The sequence below is a fragment of the Chionomys nivalis genome, chromosome 4 (assembly GCF_950005125.1).
Source record: "Chionomys nivalis chromosome 4, mChiNiv1.1, whole genome shotgun sequence".
Classification (NCBI taxonomy): domain Eukaryota; kingdom Metazoa; phylum Chordata; class Mammalia; order Rodentia; family Cricetidae; genus Chionomys; species Chionomys nivalis.
In genome coordinates, this window is record NC_080089.1 from 11,684,265 (window position 1) to 11,697,441 (window position 13,177).

At 39.4% G+C, this 13,177-nt stretch overlaps 1 protein-coding gene across 1 annotated transcript; it reads right to left on the bottom strand.

The window, feature by feature from the left end:
• Positions 1–366: 366 nt before the first annotated feature.
• Positions 367–10,458, bottom strand: LOC130873629 (high mobility group protein B3-like; the record flags this gene model as incomplete). The annotated part of the gene is made up of 2 exons (XM_057768482.1): positions 9,879–10,458; positions 367–410 (listed from the first exon to the last, which is right to left on the bottom strand). Coding segments are annotated over exons 1-2 (624 nt in total), but the record flags the coding sequence as incomplete, so codon positions are not given.
• Between the last annotated feature and the right edge of the window lie 2,719 nt (positions 10,459–13,177).

Consider the following 13,177-nt stretch of genomic DNA (forward strand, 5'->3'; position numbering starts at 1 on the left):
TGCCCCTTCCCCCCACTCCCCTCCTCCATCCCCACTCCTTTTCTCCTCCCCCCAGTCCATTCCCCCTCCCTCTCGATACTGAAGAGCAGTCCAAATTCCCTGCCCTACAGGAAGACCAAGGTCCTCCCACTTCCATCCAGGCCCAGGAAGGTGAGCATCCAAACAGGCTAAGCTCCCACAAAGCCGGTTCATGTATTAGGATCGAAATCTAGTGCCATTGTCCTTGGCTTCTCATCAGCCTTCATTGTCCGCCATGTTCAGAGAGTCCAGTTTCAACCCATGCTTATTCAGTCCCAGTCCAGCTGGCCTTGGAGAGCTCCCAATAGATCAGTTCCACTGTCACAGTGGGTGGGTGCACGCCTCGTGGTCCTGATTTCCTTGCTCATGTTCTCCCTCCTTCTGCTCCTCATTTGGACCTTAAGAGCTCAGACCGTTGCTCCAAATTGGGTCTCTGTCTCTCTCTCTCGATCCATCGATCCTGAGTGAGGTAACCCAGACCCAAAAAGAAGAACATGGGATGTACTCACTCATAATTGGTTTCTAGCCATGGATAGGGGCCACTGAGTCTATAATTTGTGATCCTAAAGAAGCTAAACAAGAGGGTAAACCCAAGGAAAAACATATAGATATCCTCCCAGCTATGGGAAATAGACAAGATTGATGGGCAAAAACTTGGAATCTTGGGGGTGGGGTGGGATGGGGATGAGGGGTGATGGGGAGAGAAAAGTGTGAAGGAGAAGATGAGGGGAACTGGGGGAATCGGAGTGATTGGGGATAAAGGAAGGTTGGATAGGGGAGCAGGGAAACTCATACCTTAGGTACGGGAGCCACCTAAGGGTTGGCAAGGGACTTGAACTTGGAATGGCTACCAGAGCTTGTTTCTTAAAGGGACAGGGTGCTCAGGGTGCTGCCTGGATTTATCCTGCCAGGTGACAGGATTTGGCCAGCAAAATCATAACAATAAAAATAGTTTACATTTCCAGGAACAATGAGGAGAGATCCTCACACCCTGGCAATTGCCACTTCTTTACCTGTATAAACTTAGAAGTGGAAAAGTTCCCAGGGATTAGCAGATTTTTCTAGAAGGTATGAGAGAGTTTTTTCCCTCAGCATTTTCTTTCTTATCTCTTCTTTAAAGACCAACCTATCAACCAACCAAAGAAGCAATTTATTATCCAACCAACCAACCAACTAGTCTTCCAAGGACCTTCCCACCAACCAGCTGAAAAACCAACTCACCATCAAACAGATCAAATAACTAATCAACTAAGTAAACAAACAAAACATGACAATGGCAGATGAGTTTACTACCATAGGATGGGTATGATTAATTATGAAAAATATTATAATTTTAGTTAGTTTTTTCTTATTTTATAACTCTTGTGTTCAAAGGATATTCAGTGCACAATATTTTTCTGTAACGTATTTTACATAATTATACATAATATTCCTACAAAATAAATTCATTCCTTAGAATTTATTTTCCATAATTCTAATTATGAGTATTATATTTTTTTCCCTCAGGAAAACAACAGTTCAGGTGAATAGTTGAGGCAACAATGAAAGACAAAGGATCTGGAAAAGAAGCACATTTTTAGGTTTGGTTTGGAACAAGTGAGCTACTTAGTTTCCTAATTAGCCATTTTGCAGTGTTTGACAGTTCCCGCAAAATATTCCCATAGAAGAACATTAAGTAGAGGTGAAGCCCATGACTTGACGAACACCAACAATTCTTAAACAATTCACTTACTGCCTTCTATTAATGATGGTGGTATTGATGATGAACATTCATGTAGAAGCAGCCCAAATAGAAGAACAAGCATTCAAAAAGTATAGGGGGCTTTAAGGAAATTTAGAAAAGCTAACAGCCAACAAGCAAGTGATCTTGGCTGAATTTTTTCTTGCCTTATAGACTCTGACATAGAGAGGATTGCATTTAATACACAATAAAATGATGAATAAAACATATCTGTTCATTTAGGAATTAGAAGACATAGGTTAAGTTACTGATTGTTTTTTGGCAGCAGGAAACATGACTAACTAAACTAAATAGATTTATTTCCAGTTTTCATGAGTATCACAGTGACTTGGTAGAGACCATAAGATTAAGGTAAACACACTATTCTGTAAATCATTGGATGCAGCATTTCATTTTCTTCTACTCGGAACTGAAAGTCGTTAATTCTTTTATCTTATAAATTACTTTATATATGTGTGATAGGTATTTGAAATGGGCTTTTATAAATGTGTGTCTAATCTTTCAGCACACACACACAAACACACACACACAAACACACACACACAGTATTCTCCTTGGCTGCCCCAGGCTTTACCTTTTGACTAATTCCTAGACTGCCCACTTTCTCATGGGCACCCTACCATTTCCTGTATGCAGTTGCATAAGAACTTTCTTTGCTAGGGTGGGATGCCTTGCTCAGCCTCAATGCAGCAAGGAGGGACTTAGTCCTGCCTCACCTGAACTTGACAGGCTTTTTTGGGTTCCCATGGGAGGTCTTGCACTTTCTGAGGTGTGGATGGGGTGGGATAGGAGGAAGTAGGGGAGTGGTGGGGAGGGGAGGGAAAGGGGAACTGTGGTTGGTATGTAGAGTGAATACAATTTTTAAAGAAGGAGCTATAAAAGCTTCTTTGTCAGTATCCTGTTAAGGCTTAATGGATTACCTCCTAGGGCACAAAGGACAAGCATCTGTGTAGTAGGTCCCAGCAGTCCCCAGTGATGACATACTGACAGGTGAGTTACTGAATACTTTGGCTTACTGGAATAAAAAGAAATGAGTTTTGAAACAATGACATATCCCGAGAACATCTCATTCCCAGTGCTTGCTTTTACACATTCCTATTTAATTAAACTCATTGTCTGAGAATTTCATACGCATATAAAATGCATCTGATTACTCTCGAGCCCCACACTCTCTTATTGCCTTTGCCTTATTATCCCATTCAAGGTCCCACCCCACACCTCTTCTGCCCAGATCCCAGTCTTCTTCATTTATTTTATAACCTAGTAATTTTAACCAGGGGTAGCTGTGACCACTAGTGCTGAGCTATTCGCCAAGAGTGGGGTGGGTTCACTTTGGGAAGACAATTGGACAACCTATCTCGAGCTGCCCATTCCTCAAAGGTTCAGCTGGGCTTCAACCCCTCATCAGGTTAAATCTTTCCAAAGATTTGTGATACCCCAATCTTTGAATTTTTCAAATCTACAGCAAAATCAGATAACTGGAATGATTTTGAATTTGTTCCCGAAGACGTATTGGTAAGAGCTCATGTTTTAAGAGAACCATGAACATTCTTAAGGTTGATCCAGAGTGTGGGAATATGTGAAATTATTCTTGGGCAGCTAGTCTGAACAGAGCTCATTCTCTGTATTCACGATATGTAACATTTCTTTTACCTCACGCATCTTTTATGAAAATTAGTTTAATGTTAGAATAACTGTTATAAATAAATGTATTCTGCTAATCTTACATAACTACAATTCCTGTAGCTTATTGTTACATGAATAATGAGTTGACTTTTGTGTTTGTAAGTACCCGATATTTAGAAGGGGTATGTTTTGTGGATTTTGATCAGAAATATAATGGTTACATGGTTTTCTTTCTTTTCTATCTTTAAAGATTTTTTAAACATTTATTTACCTTGTGTATGTGTTTATGTGTGCATATGGGTATGTGTCAACATGGAACACACATGTGCTAAAGAGTGTGTGTGTAATCAATCAGAGGACAACTTTCAGGAGTTTGTTCTTTCCTTCCATCATGCTGGTCCTGGTGACTGAAGTCAGGTTATCAACCTTAGTCATGACTACATTTACTTGGTGAGTCATCTAGTTCATGTCTCAGCTTATCATAATGCCTTTAAATTGGGGTGTGGAACAATATGAGTGGTAGACTAGGCAAAACGACACAACAGTGCATTTGAGCATGAAGCCGTTTCATCAGCATTTCCACATCAAATCAACACACAGAGGAGCACTTCTGAAATGTTGGAGATCTATGTTTAAATATGCAAAGGATTACTTTTATCAGATTCCCATAAAAATACATATAACTAGTGTACATTTAGTTTGTTATGTGTGATATAAAAGTTTTTATAATGTTCTATTCTCTACTGTATAAATGTTTCTGTACATATTCACCACTGGCCTTAAAGGCTACTGAATTTTCTCAAGCATGACACAGAGGTGAACACTGGGCATCTGAGAGAACACCACATGCCCTTGATGGACACGAAAGCCTCAGAGGGGAGTAAGGCATGGCTGGCTTGTCTCAGTGTGGTGGCTTTCACACTGTAGGAAGTTTTAGAGTACTTAAGAATGAGAGCTAGATGAAGCAGTCATCACAGTGGGTGGGCTTAAGAAATTTTATAAGACCTTGCCAAGGGAGGAGAAAGGGAGAGAACAGTAGATGGGAAGTGAACAGAGAGCAGTTCTTAAAATGACAAGAAATCCTGAAGGACAACTGAGTACGACCCAGAGGGCTTGGAGAAGGCAGCTCCGTGGAGAAGGAGTATTGTAGGTAGTGTGGTGAGGGAAACAGTTCTAGAGAGTTACCCAGTTTGACATTTTCATTAAGTTCCTACCCACTCTCTACTTCCTATGCTCTAGTAGGCTCGAAAAAATAACCAAATAAATTAAATCGGTATCTATCCATATGTATGTATATTTGTACTGAAGTAAAATTAATTTCTCTATGAGATTTTAGAATGAAATAAAACAAACTTTAAAACACTCACTGATCTTTGTTCAAAAGTATTATGAGGACCAGATAGGTTGTTCTCTTTCTTCATTTGCAAACAAATTGTGTATAAACTGACAAGATTACAAAGCTCGCCAGCGAACACTTTAGTTTCACCTTTTAACCAGCCAGTCGATCTCCCCTGCTGCATCACCTGACACAGAATGACTTGTTTTTTTTCCTTCACTTCAGCTTGAACAAGATCTTCTGAACATTCAACAGGAGCCATTCATTTCCTTAAAACATTTCCTAAGAGTCTAGGGCTCATGAATTAGATTCTCTATGCAGGGAACACTATACTTAGCAAGAGATGAAGCAGTCAGAGCAATCTGTCAAGAAAAAGCATTCTTACTGTCCTTGCTAATTAGCATATTCACAGGTTGGTTCCCTTCCTGACTCAGGATGGAGCATCCCACCTATCATGGGGTTTCACAAACCTTAGCACGTGAAGGAACTCTAGCCAAGCTGCACATAGCCATGGAATGCTTCCTGAAGGCAACAGGGCTGTAATCCTTGCTGATATTTGGGACTCTACCACTGACACCTAAGATTCTGACAGAATACATCAACTCAAATATTCAGGCATGCAGAGATGAAAAACACTTTTTTTTCCATCATGGCCTATTGAGTCTCTGTTTTCTGAATCTGCCTTTGTTTGTTGGGGGAAGTGTCATATTTCAGCATATGTAAGCTACCTTCTTGCATTTGAAGCATCTTTCAATATTAATGTTAATTAATTAGTTGATTTGTGATTTAAGCTTCAGTAATGTTTCTTTTACAAATGTAGGTGCTCTTGTATTGGGGGCATAGATATTCAGAACTGAGACTTCATCTTAACAGATTTTTCCTTTGATGAATATGAAATGTTCTTCTCCATCTCTTTTGACTAATTTTAGTATGATGTCTTCTCTGTTAGATGTAAGAAGAACTACATCAACTTGCTTTTTATGTACATTTGATTGGAAAATCTTTTTCCAATCTTTACTCTGTGGTAATGTATGACTTTGAAGTTGATGTGTGTTTCTTGTATGCAGAAGAAGGATGGATCATGTTTTCATCTCCAGTCTGTTAGCTTGTGTCTTTTTATTGATAAATTGAGTCCATTAGTATTAAGAGATGTGATTGATGAGGGGATTATTAATTCCTGTTACTTTCTGGTTTTGGTGGTGGTGATGATAGTGTGTGTGTTTTCCTTCTTTGGGCTTTGCTATTGTGAGATTATCTATTGCCTGTGTTTTTGTGGATTTAACTCAGTTCTTTGCATTGCAATTTTCCTTCTAGTGCCTTCTATAGTGCTAAATTTGTGCATAGGTATTGTTTAAATCTGCTTTTGTCATGAAATATCTTGTTTTCTCCATTTATGCTGATTGGAAGTTTTGTTGGCATAGTAGTCTAGGCTGGCATCCATGTCCCCTAGTATCTGTAAAACATCTGTTCAGGATCTTCTGGATATTAGAGTATCCATTTTGAAGTTGGTGTAAAGTTTTTCTGACCTGATAAGCCTCTCCACTGATGCAATAATCCAAATCAGGCCAAATCAAACAGAATTAGAAAAAGTCCAACACTCCTGAGTGGCCCTCCAGGAAAACAAGGAGAGGGGGAAGGAGAACCAAAAAGACTATGTGTTTGTTCTCTGGAGGTGCAGTTTAAATAGCCTATAGGAGGGATCTTAACCCTCTCTAGGGAGGAGTCACCGTTTGGTGGGCTTTATTGTAGGTGGAGTCTGGACTCTGGAAACTCCCAAGGGAGGGTACTTGGAATGAAACTTTCCACCAAACACTCGAGACTCGTTGTATATATGGATACCAGGAGGCTGGGCTGATGTTAGCAACCAAACATTTCAGACTTCTTCGATAAAGATGTGCCAGGGAGCTGAGGTGATACTTCAAACCAAACAGTTGGGTGTAATTATGATAGGTCTGTCTTTGTACATTACTCTGCCATTTTGCTTTGCAGCTCTTAAAATTCTTTATGAACCCTGTATGTTAATGTTTTGATTATTATGTGGCAAGAGGAATTTTTTTCTTTTTGTGCTCCATCCTATTTGTTGCTTCATATGGTTCTTGTACCTTTATAGATGTCCTTCTTTAGCTCAGGAAAGTTTTCTTCTATGATATTGTTGAATATGTTTTCTGTGCCTTTGAGCTGGGATTCTTCTCCTTCTTCTATCCCTATCATTCTTAAGTTTGATCTTTTCATGGTGTCCCAGATTTCCTGGATGTTTTGTGTTAGTTTATTGTATGTAGTATTTTCTTTAGCTGATAAATATATTCCCTCTATCACATCTTCAAAGTCCGAGATTCTCTCTTCCGTCTTTTGCAATCTGCTAGTGATGCTTGCATTTGTAGTTCCTGTTCACTTCTACCAGAGTTTCCATTTCCAGAATTCCCTCAGTTTGTGCTTTCTTTATTGTTTCTATTTCAGTTTTCAATTCTTAAACAAAATTTTCCATCTGTTTGATTTTTTTTTTTTTGCTTTTTTTAAGGGATTTATTGATTTCTTCCAAGTTTTTGCTTGTCTTTTTCTTGACTTCATTAAGGGAATTTTTCATTTCCTCTTTAAGAGCCTCTATCATCTTCATAAAGTAATTTTTAGTTTGTTTTCTTGTGTTACAATTGCATTGGACTGTAAATGTTTGCTGTTGTTGACTCATTGGATTCTGGTGGTGCCATTTTGCTCTTTTGTTTGTTGATTGTATTCTTATACTGGTATTTAATCATCTTTTTTTCCAACTTGTGTAACTTGTGCCTGTGCTTGTTCCTACAACTATTGTGGTTTGCACCCATGCCTATGTAATCTGCTATTTTTCCAACTTGTATGGCTTGTAACCCGTTCCTATATAATCTGCTAAGGTTTCAGGGGAGGACTGGCTACAGAGGATGGGTTTTAGGTTCTTATAGCTGTGTGGCAGAGTAGATCTCGATGGGAGAGCATCCAGTGGATTGTGGGGGTAGGAGCACAACCTGGAGGCCAGTTTCTCATCTGCTTGCAGGCTGATAGGGACGGATGTGGGAGTCTCCTCTGTGTGCTGTGATTACCATTAATGAATAAAGGAATTACTTTGGACTTATAGCAAGGAAGAGCTTATGTAGGCAGGAAAAACTAGGATGAATGCTGGGAGAAAGAAGGGTGGAGTCAGGAGAAGCTGTGGATCCCCTGGAGACAGATGCTGGAAATTTTGCCCTGTAAACCACGACCTTGTGGTAATGCACAGATTAATAGAGATGGGCGAAATTAAGATGTAAGAGTTAGCCAATAAGAAGTTAGAGCTAATGGGCCAAGCAGTGTTTTAATTATTACAGTTTCCATGTGATTACTTCGATGTAAACTAGCCGGGTGGCGGGGAAGAACAAGCGGCTTCCTTACAGCAAGGGACTCCAGCAGAGCAGTGGAGATCCACCAGATGTGGGAGCCGGGTCCAGCTCTATTACTATTGCTTGGGTGAGAGGGGGAGGGGCATGGAATGTTCCCTGGGATGTAGTTAGGGTCTGGATTTTGGGGCAGTCCATCTGAGAAGCCAGTCACTCACCTGTTTTTCCAACTGGTGTGGTTTGTTCTTGTGCCTATGTAATCTGCTGGGGTTATGGGGGAGGGCTGGCCAAAGGGAGGGTATTCAGTTGTTTAGAGTTGGATGGCAGATAGGATCTTGGTGGAATAGCTTTTAGTAGGTGGTGGGGTGGGGGGACAATCTGGAGCAGGTATCTCACCTGCTTGCAGGCTGGTGGAGATTGCTGTAGAATATTATTTTAACTAAGCAAAGATGTATTACGTTTGCTTATGCTGCAGACTAATACTTTAAGTGTGCAAAGGTGTAACACATCTTTGTGCTACATTTGCTTCATCTTGCCTACCTAAGGCAACTGATTGGACTAATAAAGTGCTGAAAGGCAAATAGTAGACCGAATAAATAGGAGGAGAAATCTAGGCTCAAGAGAGGAACAAGGAGATGAAGGAGAGAATAAGGGAGAAAGAGAGGGACAAGCCCAGGGCAAGAAGTTAGGCAGCTGCTAATCAGTAAGCAGCAAAAGTAAGATATCTGTAAAAGAGAAAAGTAAAAAAAATCCCAAGGCAAAAGGTAGATAAAGAGAAACAGATTAATTGAAGATAAAAGGAGCTAGCCAGAAAAGAACCAAGGCAGGGCATGCATTAAAAACTAATAAGAAGCTTCCATGATATGAGAGTTGGTTGGTGATCCAAAAGAAAGGGCCAGGTATAGCCTCTACTGTTGGAAATCATTTAACTTTCTTCTCATTAACTTCTTTTTTTTTAAAATGTAATACTGTTTATTTAACTTCAAAAACATTTCAGCATTCTAAACATACAAAAAAATAACAGAATGTTGCAAATTGTGTTTAGGTGCAGAGGGTTCTTGAACTTTCGTTGATGCAGTAGTTCTTTGCTTCGCTGACAATGATGAGCTCTACAGTTTAAAAACAACTGAAAATCTACAGCACGTAACTAAAGAAAAAATCCAAACACTTCTCATGCCAGCTGACCCCTCCCCCCTTTCCACAGCTAAGAATGTCAGCAGAATGCTATGCCACTATATACAAAAACAAGACAACCTGAAGCTAAAATGGATGCCCACCGCAGTATCAACAGGTCCAGCCTCACAGTGCACGCCCTGAGCTACGGCCCCCTCCAAAAGGCATCTTCCCTCACAGTCTCCAAGCCAAACAAGGAGCGTCAAGAATCTGTCTGGGTTGTTTTGTTCTCTTTACAAAGTATAGATATGTACAGTTGACAACTCAGGATTTCTAGCCGATAACCAACCATAGAGTTAACACTACTTACGAGTTGCAAACAAAATGCCCGAAACATCTTCAAATGCCTTGTCACACCAACAGCAAAGTGCACAGAGTGAGGAGGACACACGAGTGCCTTTCCATTTGAAAAATGTTTGGAGCTATGTACAACTTTGATACAGTTTCAGGGCGCTCCAGACACCCACGGCCACTTCACGTAAACCACTGACACTTTGAGAAACTACAATATGATCGTCATCAAATTTTATAATTACATCTAACGAGGGCAATAGACACTGCTCAAATAAGAGATGTGTCAATCACGGCGATTTCCTACTCTAAGGTATTCACAAGGAGATGGAGTTTTATAGATCTTCCCCCTCTTCCTCCTCCTCTTCTTCCTCCTCCTCTTCCTCTTCCACCTTTTTCCGGGCAACTTTAGCAGGACACTTGGCACCATCAAACTTCCCTTTGGACTTATAGTCAGCAACATCCTTCTCATATTTCTCCTTCAGCTTTGCGGCCTTGGTAATGTAAGGCTGCTTTTCACTGTCACTTAAGTTATTCCACATCTCACGCAGCTTTTTGGCCACATCTCCAATGGAGATTCCATGATTTGTAGATTTAATCTTGGGGCAGAATTCAGAGCAGAATAAGAAAAATCCAGACGGTGGTCTTTTGGGGGCATTTGGGTCCTTCTTCTTCTTGCCTCCTTTAGCTGGTCCATAATCTTTCATTTCCCGATCATAGCGTACTTTATCTGCCTTTGCCATTTCATCAAACTTTGATTTCTCTTTGCCGGACATTGTCTTCCACCTCTCAGAGCACTTCTTGGAAAACTCCGCAAAATTGACTGGGACCTCGGGGTTTTTCTTCTTATGTTCTTCCCTGCAGGTCTGGACGAAGAAGGCATAAGCCGACATCTTGCCCTTTGGTTTCTTGGGGTCACCTTTAGCCATCCTGACTGTAGCGCCCTCATCAACTTCTTGAGAAAATTTCTTCATGTTGAAGCTAATGGCTGCAGTATCTGAATGTTTTAACTTATCTGTTTGCCTTGACCCTACCCTATTATTCTCTCTCTCTCTCTCTTTCTCTCTCTCTCTCTCTCTCTCTCCCTCTCTTTGTCAAAAGCACAACACACACATTATATTTTCATTTAAAGGAAGCACAATCAAATATATTACATATATTTGGTATTTTCAGAATTCTGTTTTTCAAAGTTTTGATCTTGAAACAGAGGAGGTAACAGTGCAAGGAGAACATCCCCTTTATTGATGCTGGTGAAGGAATGGCGCACCTCCTCCTGAATCTGAAGGATTAAATGGTGTTATTTACTCATCAGATTAATGTGACAATTAACCCCTTTGTCAATTAGATGAGTGTAGACTCACCTTGGTAGTCATCCTCTGGGCATGCCCATGGGTGATCACACAGATGAACTAAGCTGATGAGGCTTTGGTTCTCATTCCCTAGGTTGGGATACTGAATTATTAAAAGAGAGAGAGTGGGCTGAGAACATGAATTAACATCTCTCTGATATTTGATTGTGGATATTGTCTGATGATTAAGTTCCTGCCACTTGGATGTCCCCACTGCTACGTACTGTGTCCTTGTCTGACGATTCAATCTCCTGCTACTTTGATGTCATCACCATGAAGGACTATCCTTGAACTGTGAACCAGAGTAAACCTTTTCCTCCTTAAGTTGCTTTTGACAGAAACTTTATCAGGGAATATACAGCAAGGCAGGTGATATAACATTTACATATTCAGAGATTGTCTTGCTCTACTTTTAGACCCAGAGTCCCTGGTACTATCATTTGGGTGTCTATAAGAAAGTAGAAAGATTAATAATGATGTGGGTGAGGGAAATATCTAAAGGTATTTACCTTTGTAAAACAGAGGTAAAAATGAAGAATTCCATACTACAACAGTAGTTAAAGTCATAGCTGTGATATTTCAGTAGAGCAAACATCTAAAAAGAAATGCTAGGTGTCCAGCAGGACAGGTGGCAGAGAAAGGGACTTGTAGTAATGTCTCATTGTCCCTATCAGGATGAGGTAGGTGAATTGGAGGATATGCTAGTGTCCTGACTGAAAGAAGCACACACAACCCTTAACAAGACTCAGAGAAGAGAGAAAGAAATCAGTGGAAGCCACTAGAGTGTAGGTTTGTTTCTGTCCATGTAGTCAGATGATAGAGAAGACCAGAGAAAATGACATATACTCTAGGACAATGCATGTACCTCTTATACCTTCCAAATTCCTGTTATTTTATTTAACAACCTAACCTAGAATTCATCAGAAAATTATGTACTATTTACTCTTGAGTTTATTCGTTCATTTTTGTATGTATGTATATATATATATGTGTGTGTGTCTAGGCTCATTTGTATCATTATGATTATATGGAAGTCAAAGTGTAGCTTGTGAGAGTTGCTTCTTTGCTTCCACCCTACAGGGCCTTAAGGTCTAACTCAAGTCATCAGACTTGGCAGAAAGCACTGCCTAGCCATGGAACTGGCTCAGAACACCTTGTATTTACTGAATGGAATACATTGATTTGACTACCATTTCTATTGTTAGGTTTTAAAAGTCTGTGATGTTTCATTTTTGGGATTTCATTATATTTTTCTTAATCATTCTTAGTGGGAAAATTAATATCATGATTAGTATTAACCAGGGCACATACTAAAAAAATGAAGCATTTCACTTTATTAATTAGGTTTGGATCTGAATTAATGAGCTTCAGTGAAGATCTGTTGTACACATTGGTGAAGCCTGTTGTCTACAATGACATACAAATTGACATAAAACACATTGAAGACATTTTGAAAATCTTGACTTTAAAACAATGAGTTTATAAGTATTTTTCAACTTTAACTGTTATTATTGATTATATCTCATTAATAGACAATTACCATCCCCAATATTTGTAACTTGAAATATGATCTGCCATGATTGGAATCCAAAGTGCAGAAAATTACATTTGGAATTCTTTGAGAACAGATTAAAAAAATAGCAAACAAACAAAAACACAGCAACATCAACAAAATTATTTGAAATTCATAAAAATTTTTATTTTGAGTATAGTTTGTAGAAAATGCTATCAGAAAATAGAGAACAAGAGGACATTGTTATGTGACAGAAAAACATTTTTTAGATCTACTAGTGGCTATGTGTAAAGTCTGAGGTTACTGAATAATCATGAAAACCTAGTCAAGGAGAATTTAATGAGAACAGTTTCACCTGTCATCATCTTCAAGTTTTATAGCAAAATTCAAGGATAGAATGGGTGAACTACATGAAAAGAACATTAAAATGATGCCTACTACTAGGAAGTCAGTTTATACTTTGAATTCTCCCAACCTCTTCAGAAGGCAAATGATGTTTAAATTACAGAAGAAAAGGATTCCTGAGCAAAAATCAAATGCAGGGCATCGCAGGAGTGATGCACTCCAAGGGTAAAGGCGGAAGTGTGGCTATAAAATCTTTTATTAACTCCTCAGAAAGGTCAAAGTGCTTTTGTTTGAGAACCTTCCAGGAAGACAAAAACCCTTACAAAAAAATTAAATGTGTACCTTGTAGGTCCTCTCAATCAAAGAATAGCTCCTCTATGGAACTTAAGTACCTGGGCAGTCTCCGCAGAGGAGATTCTTAAGGAACAAATATTTGTTTGT